Source organism: Excalfactoria chinensis, chromosome 19 (assembly GCF_039878825.1).
Source record: "Excalfactoria chinensis isolate bCotChi1 chromosome 19, bCotChi1.hap2, whole genome shotgun sequence".
Classification (NCBI taxonomy): Eukaryota; Metazoa; Chordata; class Aves; order Galliformes; family Phasianidae; genus Excalfactoria; species Excalfactoria chinensis.
Window position 1 is genome coordinate 8817544 of NC_092843.1, and position 20361 is coordinate 8837904.

Below are 20361 nucleotides of genomic sequence, written 5' to 3' on the forward strand. Positions count from 1 at the left end.
AAAAACTGCATTTAGGAGACAAAAAAGTCAATCTTGAAGGTAGTCATCTACAATTCAGGATTCCTTTTAGCATTTGATTTGAATAAATCCTGATGTACCACACTAAGGACTGACTATATGTAAATCCCAAGAGTTGTTTGTATGCATTGTAGGTTTCATAGGCATTTAAGTGGAGGTACAAAGCTGAGCACTTGGTAAGTATATTGAAGTTGCTTGCTTTTGTCTTTGGATGAACTTTGGATGAGCTGAATTGTCAAGAATACTTCTGACTTGTATTTTAGTCTCTGAAGGACAGTCAGCTTACTGAATCTGGCACTGAGTTATAAGGCCTGCACCTTTGACTCTCTGAATTATTTTCTCCACGCATCAATAAAAATCAGTCAAGATATGAATGGCATTTACTGAAAAACTTCCAGAGCACACATCCAAACTAAAACAAAACTGCCATGCTAAGCTTGCATTCTCAGCCATTAAACCTCCTTTTTGCAGAATTGTACTGTGCAAACAATTGCATATAATTTTGGAGGTAGTACAACTTTGTTCCATCTTTCTGAGGAGATGGAACATTTGGAAAAATGTTTTTGTATGCTTTTGAACAGTGTATCTATCTGCTGTTCTAGGAAACAACATTCCATTTTAGTTTCTGAATCCAATTCTTTAATGTAGTAAGTCAGTATATGGAGGAAAAAGGTTGAAAGGGAATAATCAATTTATTCTCTTAACTTATGTCTACTTCTATGTGTAAAAATTAGGTGGAAAAATTTCACCTTGTGTATTTAATTTTAGGAATACCTTCTAGGGTTGTCTTAGTCTCATAAAGCAGTAACTCCTTGATTTTTAACCTGTTAAGTGTTGTGATGAAATGGTCCTTCTTGTACTTTCATAGTCAATTGCAACAGCACAGCCTATTTCTGTTAGTAACTATTCATTTGCTAATGCTGTGTGCTGCCTTTTGCATTTTTCTTGACAATAGTATGTTCTACTTTAGCCTAAATCCCTACAGCTATGATGAAAGCTGTCTCAGCAGCAGTGAAGACCACATCCCACTGGCTGCTTTGCCCTTGCTGGCTGTTTCATCCCCTCAGTACCAGGACGCAGTTGCCATGGTGATCAGTAGAGCAAACCAAGTTTACAATGACTTTCTCAAATCTGCAGATGGAGTTGGCTTTAACGGGCAGGTAGGGCTGTTATTCTCTTACATAAAATAAAAATTCCTTTGGAGCAAGTCTGTTTCTTGTTAAGCTGTTTCTGATTTGCCTTCATGGTTTTGAGTTATGAGTGTGAGGGAACAGTACTGTAAATTAGATGCGTGAACATTAGCTTGGGATTACCTATACAAAATGCCCTCTCAGTAATCAGCATGAGGAAGACCTTCTGGAATCCCATGCTTAATCTAACCTCAATTTATTCAGTTGGTGGAAAATACTATACCTTCTCCCACAAGCCTTTGATGCCTTAACTCTTAGCAATTATTGCTGTGGACTCTGATAGTATACAGAAGCCTTAGTTGTGCATTAAAATTGTATTATACTAAGCAGTGGACATAAGTCTGCCAGTCCAAAACAACTGCTAATCTATGTTTCTGAGTTTGTTACACACCTTCCATAGCTGAAGAGTTGGGTCATCAGCACATCCCTGACAGCAAAAAGAATCCAAAATTTACCTGTCACTTCTTTTTTGCCTACATCAAAGTAGTAATAAAGCATTTGATGGCAGAGAAACTCAGAAGATAAACACTCAGTTGCTGACTCTTTTGCAGATAGATTTCCCATGTAGCTTTGGGATACTCGTTTAATTTTTCTGCTATGGTTCACTCTTTGGGGAAGTCACCTATTGAATTCTTCCAGCTGACATGTGTCACAGTTATTATTATTCCTGCTTCTCCATCTTGAGATTAGAAAAAAATAGTACTTTCCTACTTTAGAATAAATATGTTACTGCTACTCTGTGTGAGTTATTGATGTTATTTTGATAGGGCCCTTTAGATACCTGAAAACATTCATTTCCCTAAAGTACAGTGACTTTCTGTCTACACAAGGGGGGAAAAAAAAGATTGTATTTGGAGTGCAGTGTGATTTTCGAAGGAAAAACATGTCTAATTACACTTTTTATTTTCCACAGCTACAATAAAATTACACTGTGGCATATCAGTATTTTTAGATTAAGCTTTAAGCCATTCATAATATCCAGAGTAAACTATTCTTGCTCAAAACATGCAAACAAACAATCTGCTGTGATAGAACTTTATAAAGTTGGTCTTATGTGAAAAAGAATTATACCAGTTACGGAAAGAATTGTGAAAGCAATTCTCTCAGTTAAAAATTAAATTTTATGGTCAATAACAACAAATATCCCTGGTGTTTATTGCAAACTCTGCATTAATATTACATGTGCAGAAGTCTGTATGAGCTTTTACTGTCATCAGGTACCAGTATTGTTTGAATGCAGAAGTGACCTTTCTGCAGACTTGCTTTGGTTCTCAAATATAAATTTCAGATTTACCACTAAGTCACGTACTTCTGAAATACCCGGTGCATAACCTGACCTTACCCTGTGTGTCTCCTTTATATTTTTTATTTGTTCTGTCAGTTTGTGTTGAACATTCAGCAGATCAGAATCTGTCTTTTTTATTTTCTTCAGCATGTAGATCAACTTAACTCTATTAAGTTAGTGCCGATGATAGTGAGGATTATAATTGGAATGGTAGATTTACAGAAATACCATTAATTCCACAAAATTGTGTTGCTAATTTTACTGAAATTATCAGTGTCTTATATATAAGACAGATTCTTCAGTGATCTGGAATTTTTGAGCTGGAATCTGACTGTAAGTAGCTGGAAGAATTCTGTGGTACATTACAATTCTATGATTGTCAAAACAGTCCCTGGGACAGATATTTGTGGCATATGGCATATGTCTGTAAATAAGAGGAATTGGGAAAAAGTGACTACACACTTTTAACTGCAGTAGGAATCAAGATATTAAAAAAAAAACAAAAAAACAAGGGTTTAAAATGAGTTGGGTATGTTTCTGCAGTTCTGTAATAGTTTTTATTTCTTGTAAAATACCTGCCACATCTCACTAAGTGTATTTTGTATTCCCTCAGGTATGTCTCGTTGGTGACTGCATTGGAGGCATTTTGGGGTTTGATGCCATCTGCTGTAATACTAGAACTGATGAGAGTCAGAACAGTAGCAGGAGAGGAAGCGTCAGCAGCACCCAGGTGAAGAGAAAAATAATCAGCCAAAATTCATACCCTTTATGTAGATTCATTCCCTAAAGAGGAAATAAGAAGTTCATGTCCATATTAAACCAGAGAAAATTGAATGATTTGGTAACTTACAATGATGGCACAGGATTTTGCTCATATCTCAAAAAATTGCTGTCTGCATCTTCAGTTTTATGATACATCGAAATCAGTGGTGAAGGCTTTCTTAGTAAATCTTTAAAGTAGTGTCTTCTGTTACATCTCTAACTGTAGATGTAAATGTATCCTTCCAATAATCTCAGACTGCTGTTTCTGCCAATTTTATTTATTTTTTTTCAGTCACTACGGGATCAGTTATGCTACTGCTTAGGGGTAGTCTAACATTAAGATACGCTCATAAATAAAGTAAGTCTGCTGACTGGTGAGAGATGTGCCTACTTTCTGGTGAAGAATGCAAGTCACCCAAGGTTTGGTGAACAGGCCAGTGAGAATAAGAAGGTCTCTAGTTGGGTGCTACATTTGGAAATAAGGGAGGATTCATTCTCACTGTGATCCAGGAGATATTTATTTATTTATTTATTTATTTATTTATTTATTTATTTATTTTGCAGTAATAGCACTATTTTATTATTATTATTATTATTTTAAAGCATTGCTGTCATATAAGCTACACTGTGTGTTCTCTGCTTAAGAAAGAAAAGCTTGAGTTCAACTAATTTTATGTCCTTTAGACTTAAGTGGATATTCAATAGTGGTGTTGATACCAAATGAGATGCCTATAATCTATTATTTGATGGTTTTATGACACTAGCTAAATTGTTTCATCTTTTGTCTCTTTAGTTACCTTTCTCATCAAAAATGGGATCAGTGATAGCAGTCTTCTCAGTTCAATCTGAGAGCAGTGTGATGGAATAGCATGTGGACAAGAAAAGAGAAACTGTTTAAATATTTCCAGGAGGAAAGTTATTCTCTGATACAAAAATGTCTGTAGATCTCAGAAGCCAGCCTTTAACAGTGCCAGCAGTGTTGCAAGCAGCATAAAAGGAGAAACTGACCTCTTGGGTCCCAGCTACAGTGAGCCTGAATGTAGAAGAGCTGCTGATTAATCTGAGAATGGGGATCAGGATTTAGGAGGACAGGTTCTTTGACTGCACTGCGCTTGCTTATAGTTCCAGTTCTCATACTTTCCTCTTTTTTTCTCAGTGCTGAAGAGCTTCCTTCCCAGTTTTCTTCTCCATCTTTTCTCTCTTCTTACATTTCTCTTCTAGTGTAACTTCTAGCTGAGAATAACTAAGCATTGCATTCTAGAAGAGGAAGGTGGTTCTCTCTTTCTGCAACAGCTAAAATGCACATTATTTTGAAGCAGAAATCTTCAATAGAACAAACATAGAAAGTTGATTTTTACCACAGAGATAAAACATAAAACCCATTTATTGGTGACTGATTCAGAGCTTAATTGTTGATACCATTTCACTACAGATGAGTTTTTTATTGTGGCATTTCGGGGCACTGAGAGAGCTTGTATCAGTAGAAAAACAGATTTTTAATTGTTTGAAATACACTGAATAGTCTTTGTACTTATCACTTCAGCCTTCTTCTAATGTATTACCTGATGTATTTTTAAGTGGTTTAGCAAGTTTTTCAGGATTGTTTCTCGATCCCTGATAAGGCTAAAACAAATGCTGAGTTGGCCTAGTTTCTTTCACAGCATACAAGAAAGAACATGTCATGAAAGTGAACCTGGCTCAACATAGTGACATTAAAATTAACTCCTACAAAAGATGTCCTGAGATTATCTTGCAATGCAAGAAAAGAACACACACTCTGCAAGGAGAACCTATTCAAAACTTGGAGGATGAAGGTGAATTGTGGCCAGATTTCAGGGATGAAGACATTAACTTCCATTCCTAAGCAGCCTTATCAGCTAATCCTGTGGTGGTACAAGGTAGTTTTTAAATACAATGGAGGAATACGTGTAACTAGAAGAAGAATGTTTGGTGTTATCAGTTTCATACCTTTTCAACAGCCAGCCCTTTTCCTTGTGTTCTTTTCATGTAATATTTATTTATTTATTTATTTATTGCTCTGGCATCATCATGAACTCCCATTTTTCTGTCTGTTTTCAGCAGTGCCTTTTTAAAAGTGATGAGAGCTGAGATGCCCATATGTCTGCCACGTGGCTTTAGGAAAATGAGCTTTATAGTGCCCAGTGTTTTGATGAAACTGAGATTTGACAGCATATGTATCATTTTCAGAAGTTACCAGCGTTGTATGTGCTTCACCCTTTTAATTCAGTGAGTTTATTGGAGAGTTTCATGGGTCTTTGTTAAGTATCTAAGAATTCCCTTTCAGCTGTATGTGAATTCACTTCACTTTGTGTGCCACTATGAATATTCTTATTAATAAATTTCTTAATGTTAAAAACAGTTGCCAAATTGACATTTTTGGTAAAGGCTGCAGAATGTTTGTAGAATGCAAATTTCAAAGTTAAAATCATAAAAATGTATATATTCTTGTGGCACAGTTGCTTAGGTGAGCCTCATGAGGACTAATAAATACCTTCTGAGTACTGGGTCATTTTGAGGTTATCATGAAGCATGAACAGATCAAGAAATAGTGTTCACGAGTGTTTCCAGGAATTAATCTGTAAAAAGCTCCTTTGCAGGAAACACTCTCAGGAATAATTCGATTATACAGATTTGGACTTTTGCTGTACCTTTGTGTTTTACAGAATAGATAGAACAGATAAAGGAAAAGGAAAAAATTATTTTATAACAGAGCTTCAATGTAAGAGAGTAAACTGCAGGACAAATTAATCTATATAGAGTCAGTATCACAGTTTACTACAAGCACAACCAAAGACAAAAAAAAACCAACACATACAAGACCACTGCCACCTAGCTTTCATATGAAAGTTTGCGTGGTAGGATTTTTGCTATGTGTTACTATGAAATGCAGAAAAATTCCTACATGCATAATAATGTTTTTTATTATATCACCATGGGAATAATTGCATACAAATGCCTGGATCCTAAACTAATTTTATGCAAGGTTATTAGGATGCTAATGTTAGCTATGTGGTATCATCCCATGAATTCTAATACGGCATCATGTGAGTTAGTAATATATAGGTGAAAGCAGTACACAATTAAAAGGGTTTAACTGTATCTCTTTTCTTAATATGTCTTGCTTGTGTTCATGTGCTTTATTTTCTTGATTTTTTTTTTTTTTTTCAAATAAATCAGAATCAGTGTTAGCTGCAGAAGTGCTGGAGGAAATGAACAATAAATAGACATCCTATTTAAAGGGTGTTGCACCGCTGGTCTTACATCCCACAGAAACTCACATTCTTTAAAAATCAGGTTTTGTATCTCCATGGGACGTGATGAGTAAGAGCAATAATGTTCTAATTTTGTACAGCCAGGTAAGACCCCTTTCTGATTGCCTTACAGTATTTATAGTTTTTCAGGAATGATGCATTCAACAAAAGATGAAGCCTTTGTGCTACTCCTTTTGCCCAGCAAACTCCTCCCACTCCTGCATTTCTTACTTTCCAGCTTTTAGGCCATTCATCTCTTTCCCTTTCTTCTCCAGCAGGGAGAAGATCTAACCCTTTCAACCATTCCTTGGATAAAATGAGGTCAAATGTATGAATGCAGCCCTGTTGTATAAGCTCTGTTGAATTTTGAGCACTGTCTAAATCTTCTTTTTGCTCTGTTCATTCTCTGAAGGATAATCCCCTTTTAACAGAGGACTGCAGTCTGGGTGGCAGAAAACATCTGAGTAAAAGCAATATTGACATCTCAGAAATCATGGATGATGAGGAGCCAAGACAGCTGTTGCCTAGGAAACAGAGTGATTCATCCAGCTACAACTGTGATACTATAACACATCATCATGCTTTCCTGTCTAGGTAACTAGTGTGTGATGACTGAGTAAAAGAAATAGGCTTGGCACTTGATTCAGCTTGTCAGTGCTAGAGGGGCAGAATCATGTTGGTTCTGATGTGTTTCTAGAGGTTTGCTTAAAGTTCCTGCAAATATCCTCCAAAGAAAAGATATAGATTTAGTGGGTTTGGTATGAATTTACTCACAAGTTTTATATTTATTTTTTATTCAGCTGTGTGAGTTTTGAATATGCAAAACCAAATGCAAGTTTCGTTTCTTCAGAATAGCCCACAAAAGTCAAAGTGGATGAATGCTTTATAATTCTGAACTTGATATTTTTTTCTTTCTAAAAGATGATTGTTTTTGGTGTTCCATTGATGTGCAACTCTCTTGAAAGCAAAACAACAACTAAAACAGCAAATGTCTTGCCTAGATGGAAGGAGACTGGGGGCAAGATTAAAGATAATTAACTTGTTTGTGTCCTAAGAAATAAATAACCATCTCTATGCATGTATAGCATAGAAACTAAATAAACATTTTAATCATTTACAAATTGAAAAGCTGTGTATAAAGCATCACTAATTTAGACTTCTACGTCATATCTCAGGGAATGCATTAAAGCAACCTGCTTTATGTGCTTATGACTGTAGCTTTTTAATGCTATTGTCTTAATACAAGTTGAGAAGGCTCAAATTTGTATTAAAAATTTCAGAATAAGCTTAAACACGTCTATACAGCTAACAGGAAGTAGAGGTAATTTTTCAGTTTTTAGAGCTCTTGCATAACTTGCTGATAAGTATTTTAACAGTAGAAAGCTTGTGTATGTTAAAGGTAATAGATTTAATATCCACACTGGAAATCATTATAAGTGGCTGCTATGCTGTAATTATCTTTCTACAGTTTAAGGCATATTTCTTGAATCTAGACGTGGGTGCTAGAGCTTTTTAAGCTACCTGTTCTGGGAATGCATGTCTTCTCTGGATTCATTAAGGTTAAATCAGTGTATTTTCTTTGCTCAGCATCCACTCAAGTGTGTTGAAAGATGACGCAGACTTTCTTCCTGTGAATTCCAGTCTCTCAGATGTAAACCTGGGCCGGTTTGATTTTGAGGTGTCTGATTTCTTCCTCTTTGGATCACCACTTGGTTTGGTGCTGGCCATGAGGAGTACTGTTCTTCCGGGCCTGGATGGTAAGTTCTTTCTAATGTTAGAATGCAGGATGCTTATTGACTTTGTAAACAAAGAGGTTATTTTAAAAGCAGGTAAATAAAAGAGTCTAATGGAAGTCTGGGGAATGAGTTAGGAAGTTCCTTCTTGTAAAGATGGGAATGTCAGTGTAAGCTAGTACTAAGGCATGAGATGATAAGGTTTTATTCCAGCAGCGTCACTGCTCACCTATTCACAGTAGCGTGTCATTTGTCATGCTGCTGATCACATATTCCTCACCATGTTACCTGGAAGTTTTTACCTCACCAAGGAATAGTCCTTGAAAATGATACCAAAAATAGCATCTGTGCTATTTCATCTTGTTCTTTTCTGATCTCATTACTAAACTTGGTCCCCAGATATGTTGGCTGTAAGCTGTTTTTAACAACACAGTTGTTTTTGCAAGGGAGTTTGCTCAGAAGTTATATATGCGCGAAGCATGAGGAATAAACAGGAAGAATTGGAGTTTTGTGTGCGATCGCATGGCTATGATCTCATTGCAATCACAGAGACGTGGTGGGACAGCTCGCATGACTGGAATGTTGTCATGGAGGGCTATGTCCTTTTTAGGAAAGATCGGCTAGCAAGGCGGGGTGGTGGAGTTGCTCTTTATGTGAGAGAGCAGCTAGAATGTATTGAACTCCACCTGGGGGAGAGTGATGTAGCAGTCGAGAGCTTGTGGGTGAGAATCAAGGGCCAGGCTGGTAAGGGGGACACTGTTGTGGGTGTGTACTACAGGCCTCCTGATCAGGAAGAGGAGGTTGATGAGGCCTTCCGTAGCCAACTGGAAGTAGCATCACGCTCCCGGGCGTTGGTACTTTTAGGGGGATTTCAATTATCCAGATATTTGCTGGACGACCAATATGGCCAAGCATGCGCGGTCCAGACAATTCTTGCAGTGTATTGAAGATAACTTTCTAATGCAGATGGTCGAGGTACCGACGCGGGGCGGGGTGCTGCTGGACCTTATTCTCACCAACAAGGAAGGACTCGTTAAGGAAGTAAAAGTCGGGGGTAACTTGGGTTGTAGCGACCATGAGATGGTGGAGTTCGTGATCCTGAGCGGAGGAAGCAAAACAAAAAGTAGGATTGCTACCCTGGACTTCAGGAGAGCCAACTTTGATCTCCTCCGGGACTTACTTATGGCCATCCCGTGGGCCAGGGTGCTAGAAGGCAAGGGGGCCTGTGAGAGCTGGCTAGCATTCAAACGGCTCCTCTTCCAGGCTCAGGATCGGTGCGTCCCTGTAACTAAGAAGTCAGGAAAAGGTGCCAGGAGACCTGCGTGGATGAGTAAGGAACTCATGTGCAAGCTCCACAGAAAGAAGAAAGAACACGATATGTGGAAAAAGGGTCTGGCCACTTGGGAACAATATAAGAATGTAGTCAGGGACTGCCGAGATGCGACCAGGAAGGCTAAAGCCCACCTGGAGCTGAATCTAGCTAAGGAGATAAAGGATAATAAAAAAGGGTTTTTTAAGTACATTAACAGCAAAAGGAAGGCTAGGGAGAATGTGGGCCCCATACTAAGTGAGGGGGGTGTTCTGGTAACGGGGGATGCTGAGAAGGCATATAAGAAGAAGAGAAGGGAAATACTGAACGCCTTCTTTGCCTCTGTCTTTAGTGAAAGGGCTCTCCCCCAGGAATCCCAGCCCCCGGTGGTTGATGAGAGAATCTGGGGAATGGGAGATTTCCCTTTAGTCAGGGAAGAGGTGGTCCGTGAGTGCTTAGGAAACATTAATGTCCATAAATCCATGGGACCTGATGGGGTGCACCCGCGGGTGCTGAGAGAGCTGGCGGAGGTTATTGCTAAGCCGCTCTCTGTAATTTTTCAAAGGTCTTGGAGAACTGGGGAGGTGCCTGAAGACTGGAGGATGGCCAATGTCACCCCAGTCTTCAAAAAGGGCAAGAAGGATGACCCGGGTAATTATAGGCCAGTCAGCCTCACCTCTGTCCCAGGGAAGGTGATGGAACAGCTTGTGCTGGATGCCATCTCCAGACAACTGGGAGAAAAGGAGGTTATCAGGAGTACTCAGCATGGGTTCACCAAGGGGAGGTCGTGCTCGACCAACCTGGTGGCCTTTTATGAAGATGTCACTAGCTGGGTGGACGGGGGGAGAGCGGTAGATGTAGTCTACCTTGATTTCAGTAAGGCTTTTGATACGGTCCCCCATGACATCCTTATAACAAAGCTGAGGAAGTATGGGATAGATGAGTGGACGGTGAAGTGGATCGAGAATTGGCTGACTGGCAGAGTGCAGAGGGTTGTCGTTGGTGGTGCGGTGTCTGGCTGGAGGCCTGTGACTAGTGGTGTCCCCCAGGGGTCTGTGCTGGGTCCAGTCTTGTTCAACATCTTCATCAACGACCTTGATGAGGGGATAGTGGCCACCCTCAGCAAGTTTGCTGATGACATGAAGCTGGGAGGATTGGCTGACACGCCTGAAGGCTGTGTGGCCATTCAGAGAGACCTGGACAGGCTGGAGAGCTGGGCAGTAAGAAACCGGATGAGGTTTAACATAAGCAAGTGTAGAGTCTTGCATCTAGGTAGAAATAATTGCATACACCAGTACAGGTTGGGGGAAGACCTGCTGGAAAGGAGCTCTGCTGAGAGGGACCTGGGCGTCCTGGTGGACGACAGGTTGGCCATGAGCCAGCAGTGTGCCCTTGTAGCCAAAAAGGCCAATGGCATTCTGGGGTGCATTAAAAAGAGCGTAGCCAGCAGGTCAAGGGAGGTGATCCTCCCCCTCTACTCTGCCCTGGTGAGGCCTCATCTGGAATACTGTGTCCAGTTCTGGGCTCCCCAGTACAAAAAAGACAGGGATCTCTTGGAAAGAGTCCAGCGGAGGGCCACAAAGATGGTGAAGGGCCTGGACCATCTCCCCTATGAGGAGAGACTTAGGGAACTGGGTCTGTTTAGCCTTGAGAAAAGAAGACTGAGAGGGGACTTGATCCAGGTTTATAAATACCTGAGGTGTGGGAGCTATAGTGGCGAGGCTGGTGTCTTTTCAGTAGTGCGTGGGGACAGGACTAGGGGCAATGGGCTGAAACTCCAGCATAGGAAGTTCCGCACGAATGTGCGCAAGAACTTCTTTACGGTGAGGGTGACAGAGCACTGGAACAGGCTGCCCAGGGGGGTGGTGGAGTCTCCTTCTCTGGAGATATTCAAGACCCGCCTGGACGCCTACCTGTGCGATGTGGTGTAGGGAGCCTGCTTTGGCAGGGGGGTTGGACTTGATGATCTCTAGAGGTCCCTTCCAATCACTATAATTCTGTGATTCTGTGATTCTGTGATTTTGTGTGCAGTCTGATTACATTCTCTTGAATACTGTGCTGTGTCTGAAAATGTTTGTATGTTCGAAAGTTATTGTTGGCTGTATATAGACATGTCCTTTAAAATTCCTTTTGGAATCTGCTTTCTTGAAATTTTATATTGCGAAGTAGGATCACTGAAAGATTGGGAACTCTGTCTGGTTTTCTTGTCTGCTGCATGCCTGCATCACAGGTTATGATGTCTCTGTAAATTTTTTGCAATGAGTTGTTACTCACAGAGGTAATTGTAGATTATTTTCTTAAATTTATGTTGGCTAGATATGCACTAGTTTGGATTGCAGGAGAATATATTAATCACATTTATGCATAGACTCCTGGAAAATCTTAAACTGGCAATACTGAACTCTTTTTCTCTTTCATTCTCATTGAAGTTTGTCAGTTTCGGCCAGCCTGCAACCAAGTGTACAGTTTCTTTCACTCTGCTGACCCATCTGCCTGCAGACTTGAACCATTGTTGGAGAAAAGATTTCATCTCCTGCCTCCATTCGGTGTCCCACGATACCAGAGATACCCACTGGGGGATGGAAGATCTCATCAGTTAGGTATAGTACCTATTTTCATAGCTCTTTTTAGTTAATGTTCTCTTGAAGTTTCTCTGCTTACACAGCTCAAGAGGATTTGAACTACAAATATGCTAGCGTGATAAAAATAAGTAATCTGGGACAGAATGGCACAAATATTCTTAGCAAGTATTGAAAGAAGACGACAGAGGAAGATTCATATATATATATGTGTGTGTGTGTGTGTGTATGTGTAGTGTTTCTTTATTTTGTTTTGCTTTATGTTATTTCTGTAATCTGCAGGTGATGCTATCCAAAACTACAGTGCTCTGTTCCTTGAGAACAGCTCTTTGAACATACCTCACTCTCAGGAGAGTTCTGAATCTCCGGACACATCTCAGAAGCAAGAGAGAAGGTTGAGCTTGGCCAGCACAAACAGTGAAAATTCAGGGTCAGCAGAGAGCTTGTCATCAGCATGCCTCACCAGCAGTGAGTGAAGCTTGTTGCAATGTGCATAGCAAAAGCCATTCCCACTACATCATTTCTGTGGAAAAGTCTTATTAGGAAAATTAATTTTTTGGAAATTTGAGAACAAGAACAGCTTAAGTTGTTGTGGTTTTTAAATAACACGGTTTAGGTTGCTCTACTCTTCATAGTAACATAGGTGAATTAATAGAAATGAAATCCTTTATATAGACCCTTATGTTAAGGTGTCAGTTGTAGTTACTAAGGGTTTCAGACAAACTTGGGTTTAGAGCCATGGTCCAAACATAAAGAAAGATACATAGATAAAAATAGTTACTCGTAGGTGCCATAGATCATTATGTTCTTCTTTATAATGTTTTAATAATACTGTACTTACTATTTGGGAAGTATTTATGATTCTTGCTGTATAATATAGATTAGATCATAAAGTTAACTAGTCTTTCCCTGTATGCTTTTTGTGGGCCAGAAAGCAAAGGGCATTGTGCTGTGGTAACCTGATTCCCAAAACTTGCAGAGCAATTTAGACAGCAGAACTTCAAGAGATGGTGCAGTTGGTGAAAACAAAACTTCTGTGTTAGATTGATGCTTTCAACAGGCTCTAAATGTCAGTATTAATGAAGTGAAAGGCTTCATTCTGTTATCTGTTTTATACATTAAAACAGCAGATTTATTAAGAAGACATATTTTAGAAATGTAATCTTATTTATTTATTTATTTTGTAGTTACTGCCAAGTGGTGGGGAACAAAGCGAATTGATTATGCCTTGTATTGTCCAGATGTCCTGACAGCATTTCCAACTGTGGCCCTGCCACATCTTTTCCATGCCAGCTACTGGGAATCAACAGACGTTGTGGCATTCATTTTAAGACAGGTTGTTGATCTTTCTCTCTCCACAATGAAAGAACTGTAATTTAGAGGGGATATGGAAAAATGAGGAGACTGAAGTGTATAAAAAAAGACTTCATTACCAGTCTCTGTTGTAACTGTACTAGTATGTTTATAAGCATTGTGTGCGCTGTCTCCTCAGAACTCATTTCTAAGGCATATGATGACTCTCTTATTGTTCCAGTTTTTAGATCACAGCTGTCAGTGATGTGGAGATGATTCATGCTGTGACCTCTTGAGAAAGTGGTTGAGAAATCTCACATGGATTGAAAGTAATTTAGTGATATTTGAGTGTGACGTGCAGTAAAAGTATCTCTCCAATAAGCCATAATGACCCTCCTATGGAATCCAGTTATAAAGATTTTAATTTGGAGTAACCTAGAAATCATTGTATCTTGTATCCAGTGAATGATGATACAGCTGCAGCCTGGAAAATGGTCAAGAGAGTAGAGCAGAAAACTGCACAGTCATATTTCTTGATGAAATCAGTTGGGAAAATGTCAGTGTGCTTGCTGCTCTCCTTTTGGCTGGTCTCTGTGTGCTAAGTTCTTCCATCTCCTTCTCTTTGTGTGGGTGTAATGGCTTAAATTCTCTCATCTAGTGGCTCCAGTGAAATGGGAGCTTGGTAGCTGAGTTTCCATCAGTTCAGAACTGCTGCTGAGTTGTACTGTGTAATTGTATAGGGGCCCCATTGCTATAGGCCAGCCAGTGGGTGGAGTGTGCAACAAAGGATCTGGCTGTTAACAGGACTACTTGCTGAGTTTTCATCAATATTTTAAGCTGATGAAATTCTAAGATTCCTTCAACCTCTTACTGTTTTTTTAAAGCATTCCTTAGAGTATCTGATTCCGTTCAAAGTGCATCATTGAGCAATGCTGTATTTTTAAAGCTAGTTTAAATAATCATTTATAATTAGTGCTACCATAATCAATGCAGTGCAAAAGCTGCTGACCAGTTTTTCATGACTCAGAACAGCCTCCTGAACAGGAAGCTTGTTTGGTGTTCATTCCCAACTAGAGAAGTTTATACTGGAAGTGGCAAGATGCAGATCCCTGTTCTTTCTCTTCAGGGCCTTAGATAATTGTACATAGGTGTTTTCGCTCTTGTTTGCAGATTTCTTAATACCTTTGTCATCTCTTCCTTTCTGTCAGGACGCTTTTTGATTGTTTGTTTATACCTTAAATCTGTCAGAACATTTTTGCATCTCCCCTTTCATGTGCCTTCCTAAGCATGCTTGTCTCAGTAGGCATTCCTGATTTATTTTCCCTGCATCTGTGAATCTGTGTTAAGTTGCAGTGTTAGGTCTTATTGAGTCCTATATGTGCATTAAAGCACATATAAATATGTCCAAGCATTTTGGAACACGGCTCTAAAGTAATAATGTGAGCTTGCAGCACTGCATAAGAGACTGGTTAATTCCAGTATGTGCTGGATATTCTGAACATGTAAGCTTTGCTGAGGGTGGAAAAGCTGTTTAATACCTGAACTTACCCTTACAGATGAATAAGCTAGTTTTGCTCTGTTGTGCAGCATTTAATGTAACAATATGGCCTGTACCTCTTTCTGTTTTGCTTGTGTTGTTTGCTCTGCAATGTCACTCAGCTGGGTCAGCAGGATACTCCTTTCCTTGTCAAGTACAGGGCTCCCCAGGCAGCACAGTTTCTTAGAACATTAATATCATTTCAGGTGATGAGATATGAAAATGTAAATTTCAAAGAAAATGATAGCCTGGATCCAGCAACACTGAGCCCATCCAATCCACGAGAAAAATGGCTACGCAAAAGGACACATGTCAAATTGAGAGTAAGTATAAATCTGAATATCCAGGGCAGCTATAGAAATTGGGTTGGATCCTGATCTCCCAAAGCATGAAAAGCATTTAGTTAACTGAAAACTACTGATACAGTCCAGAGTCAATCTATCAATTAAAAAAGAAGAGCAGTTTATTCTTGGTTTATCATTAGACATATACATCTTTTTGTCCAAATGCATATGTTTAAATAACAGAAGAGCCTGTTAAGCACAGGTTGTTCTTGTTTTCTAATATGCTGGATGGATTTGTGACCCAAGAAAAAAATATTTTCTTCTTTCTTCAGATGGTACAGCCTTACATAATACATGAAGAAAATTCACGCAGTGTGAAATTTCTTTTGGAAGTCACAGAGATTCTGACTGTTCTTTTCCTGTAGCAAAATGACCCTACTAAGTTTCAGATAAATTTTTAACAAGTATTGAGTAACACTGTGTTAGTATGCACTTCAGAACACAGCAGGGTGAAGCATGATCATCAGCAAAAGCTTGTGTCCAGTATATGCCTAGATGTATACTCAGTTTGAAAGTATTGCCAAGTTGCAGATATTCTTCCAGCACTGGCATCAGTTAAAGCATTCTTCTAGGAGATTTGCTTTTATACTTATGCTTTGATTTTCCAAAAATTCCGGTTGCTAAAAATATGTGAAAGTGCCTCACAGGATGAATGCCTTGCATGTGATAATGTCACTCTATGGCACCACTTGTACTGAAGGATAATTGGCATTCCTTTAAGTGTACTCAGCCCATTAATGAGGTCCTGACTCTTGCTGAAATAGCAACCCAGTTTGGCTAGGTACTCTAAGGTACGCTGAGACATTCCTCAAACATGACGGGACTGTTTTTCTTTATCACTGTTCTTAACAGTGTAATAGAGACAATAGCTTTACATAAAAACAAACACTTTCCATATTTTGGTCTCATTTCAGAATGTGACTGCTAATCATCGAGCAAATGATGTAATTGCTGCAGAAGATGGTCCTCAGGTGCTTGTTGGGCGCTTTATGTATGGGCCTCTGGACATGGTAGCTTTAACAGGTGAAAAGGTAAAGACTGAGTATTCTATTTCCTTCTTTTTCTGTCAACTGGCATGTAATACAGATAGTTGTTGAATGTAATGTACATGTGGTTAATGATACCAGAGAGAGCCTTACAATGAAGGGGAGTACATAGCTAGCATCCCACCGTACTTGGATCAAAGTTTTTGGTAGATTACATTTTTTCTACCTGTAGTCCTTTTTATATGATGCTGAACATCTCCTCTGGTTAATGAACAGTATGCTATGCTGTAATTTCCGAACCTTTCATCTATTTGCACCACCTACTGGAGTTGATTAACTTGAGCAAGGACAAAAAAGAATTTAATAGCAGTTGGCAAGTCAGTAAAAGAAAAGTGTGTATCCTCCTTTCAAGGTAAGAGAATGGGATAAAGGAAGTGGGATTCTAAAGGCTAGGTAGCTGTTGTTTCTCATATACGTGAAAGAGCAGAGAGTGGTGTCTTGCTCTAGTTTATAGGAGGGAGCAAGCTTTGAGGCAATAGTAAAAAGCATGGCCTCTTACAGGTAGTTTTAGAATTTCAGTAATGCAAGGTAGCTGGAACAGTCTGTGCTCTTAAAGCTGCCTGTGGTAGCCAGGTTTAAAATTTACAAAGCCAAATAAATATTGATTGAATTCATTTGGTCACATGCAGTGAGACTTAAGAATTTTTAGCAGTGTTGCTGAGCTGTAGGTAAAACAGAAGCATGGAGGCTTCACTTTGCCTGTTCTGTGCAAAAACAATATACACACGTAGACTTAAATGATCTTTTTTCTGCTTCTAGATTCCTGCTAAATTCCTGAGCTCTATATTTGCTTAATACCTTCAGTGCTGAGTGCTTTAATTAATCAAGGAAATAATGAACTCTTGTACTGTGTGTTAGGAAGCATTTTTTAGTTGTGAGGACCCTCTGAGAAGTTTCTGGGTTTTCAGGTTCCTTGAAACTTACTTGCAACCTTTGGTTACAAAACACAAATGAAGATGATAATATGTTGCAGGCTTGGCATGCTATGTTCCTAAAGTGGCAATAATATTGTCCACTATCACACCAGATGACTGTTGCTTGGTTGTGCAGGTTGATATCTTCGTAATGACGGAGCCATCTTCTGGGAGGTGGGTGTATTTTGACACAGAGATATCCAACAGCAGTGGCCGGATATCCTATAGCATACCCAAACAGAAGAGACTGAGAATTGGTGTATATCCCATCAAAATGGTGGTCAGGTAATAGCTCTCAAGTTGATATTACAGCTGTTATGGGCTCTTGTGATCAGGAAGACATTGATGTGTAGGATTGAAGGGGGCATGGAGGGGAATTTTGGTCAGTTCTAGATTATGCATCACACTTCTGTGTGGCCTTAGGCAAATAATTTAAGTTCTTTTTGCCTCAAGCCTCCGGTGACAATTCTGTTTGTCTTTCCTTAATCTTTTTTTCTGTATTATCAGCTTAGATTTGAAGCAGTGACTGTGTGCATTCTGGCTAGCTTAAAGGTGTTCAGTCCAGTGGGTTTTTATCCCTCATGCAACATAAATCCTCAACAAAATTCAGTTTAGTGACATTCAGACTTGCAAAATTAGGGAGACTGAATGACTGTAATCAGTCTTCTTGTGGTAAGAGTGTGTGACTTATTTCAGAGCTTCTTCACTGGGGAAAAGATTACTGAAGGGTATGGTTGTGTATTCTTCAATAAGAAGTTGAAATGAATTGTTGAAATGAACAGTAGAGCATGTACTGCCATCTTCTCAGCCAGCTATTTGTATGTTGCTGGCAGGCTGATAGCAGAAGTCATTTTAATCCTATACTTCAGAATTATATACTATAATTCTGTAAGAGTGTGTTTATTCTAAAACTGGGGGAAGAAAGCAGCATTTGAAAGTAACTGTTCATTGAAATCAATTCTCCTAGCTTTCCAACACTTAAAAACAAACAAACAAAAAAACCCACAAACCAAGTCTGTGCCAAGTCAAGCACGACGAGTGAAAAGGTGAAATAAAATTTGTTGTCACAGGTGCAGGACTAGGGTAAGCTGTGCTTTTAAAAATTCTATTCAATAAAATTCTAGTAGAGATAAGTTGATGTATATAAGCAGGTGGATGCCAATAAATGATGTGTGTCAGTTCTCCTGTTGTAATTTCTAATAATTTACCAGTAATTATAGACTGTTGGGGGAAAAAATATAGCTAATTTCTGTGCAAAATGCATGTATGTCAATAGAGCATCAGTGTATTATCTGTGTGTATATATAGACAACATTCAAAGTTTAAGTTCTTCAGTGTTGTTTGTTCAGTATAAATTGTATATTTGTATGAATGTGATGTCTTATTAAAGTCAGCTTCCAAATTTCTTGTTTGGAAAGTTATTTTCTAAAAGTGTAGCCTTTAATTTCCCCATAAAGAACTGAAATGAAAAGTCCCATTTAACACAGACTGTTGAAGCCGCAGATCCAGACAGATCTAGTATGAGTTCTTAACTAGAACATGCAGACAATATTCTCCTTCTAAAAAAACATGTATTGCTTTTTATCTGCAGAGGGGACCAGAGCAGTGCCACAAGCTACCTGACTGTGCTTCCCCGAGGAATGGAGTGTGTTGTGTTCAGCATTGATGGTTCATTTGCAGCAAGTGTTTCAATAATGGGAAGTGACCCCAAAGTCCGAGCTGGGGCTGTCGATGTGGTAAGGTGAGTATGGTTTGCATGCTTCAGTTTGTAAATTTCTAACTTCTCTGTTAGAACACAATAGGAGGAAGAGGGCAGAATAGATTTTTTCTACTACATATACAAAAGTGTTTTGCAGATACGCTTTTTTTACGCTGTATTTACTTGGACAACAATTGTTCATGGTTTTCTGAGGAATCTTAGAATGCTTTGGTTTACTTTACAATTTGTATGTTAAGTTGCATAAAGAATGCTTCTTGAGAATATGATGTTAAAGTGAGCATAATGAATTTATAATGATTTCATTTGTTACTGTGATTAGCAAAGAGTGTATTTTATGTTTTGTCAGCTTCAAATAAGGATGTAATTCTGCTTCTGAATGACACATTGCCATGAGTGCAAAAGCATTTTCTGGAGGAAAAGTTAAAAGGCTCATAATTCAGTCTTGCAATTCTTGCAGTGGGCAAAGAAGTACAGTGCTCGTTTTGGAGCTTACATGGGAAAGGAGGGATGCCGATTCTCAAGAACTTTCCACTTCCTACAGCTGAAATCACAGGGAATCTCATTATAAATTTCAAAGGTAGTAGAACTTGAGATATAACTGAAGTTCATAGAATGATAGTATTGCTCAGGTTGGAAAAGTCAAGATCATCAGTTCCAACCACAGCCTAACCATACTACCGTAACTCTAACAACTCACCACTAAATCATGTCCCTGAGCACCACATCCAAATGGATTTTAAACATATTCAGGGATGGTGACTTAACCACCTCCCTGGGCAGCCCATTCCAGTGCACTTAACTACCCTTTCTGTAAAGAAGTTTTTCCTGATATCCAAACTAGTCCTCCCCTGTCAACATCTTGAGGCCATTTCCCCTCATTCTGTCACCTGTAACCAGTAAGAAGAGACCAGCCTTGCTCTCATTGCGGTCACATTTCAGGTATTTGAAGAGAGCAATAAGGTATCCCCTCAGCCTCCTTTTCCCAATACTAAACAGCCCCAATTCCTTCAGTAACTCCTCATAGGGCATATTCTCCAAGCCCTTCACAAGCTTCGTTACCCTTCTTTGGACCTGCTCCAGAGTCTGAATGTCCATTCTGTTTTGAGGTGCCCAAAGCTTAACACAGTACTCAAAGTGAGGACTCAACAGTGCCAAGTACAGGGGCAGGATGACTTCCCTTGTTCTGCTCACCACACCATTTCCTGATACAAGCCAGGATGCTGCTGGCATTCTTGGCCACCTGGGCACACTGCTGGCTCACATTCAGCTGACTGTCCATCAGCACACCAAGGTCCTGTTTTGTCAGACAGCTTTCCAGCCGCTCCTCCCCAAGCCTGTAGAGTTGCGTGAGGTAGTTGT

At 39.4% G+C, this 20361-nt stretch overlaps 1 protein-coding gene across 10 annotated transcripts in view; it reads left to right on the forward strand.

Moving 5' to 3' along the window:
- The window catches only part of PITPNM3 (PITPNM family member 3), a 65946-nt gene that overhangs the window by 38296 nt on the left and 7289 nt on the right, over positions 1–20361 (forward strand). For 8 of the 10 annotated variants that reach the window (XM_072353918.1, XM_072353917.1, XM_072353919.1 and 5 more), the window contains 11 exons: positions 989–1178; positions 3107–3223; positions 6940–7121; positions 8115–8284; positions 11999–12169; positions 12431–12616; positions 13336–13484; positions 15185–15301; positions 16237–16353; positions 17419–17567; positions 18874–19023. In XM_072353918.1, the coding sequence (XP_072210019.1) occupies positions 989–1178; positions 3107–3223; positions 6940–7121; positions 8115–8284; positions 11999–12169; positions 12431–12616; positions 13336–13484; positions 15185–15301; positions 16237–16353; positions 17419–17567; positions 18874–19023 (1698 nt within the window). The remainder of the gene's footprint in view (positions 1–988; positions 1179–3106; positions 3224–6939; positions 7122–8114; positions 8285–11998; positions 12170–12430; positions 12617–13335; positions 13485–15184; positions 15302–16236; positions 16354–17418; positions 17568–18873; positions 19024–20361) is intronic. The other 2 variants (XM_072353913.1, XM_072353916.1) reach the window with 2 other exon arrangements.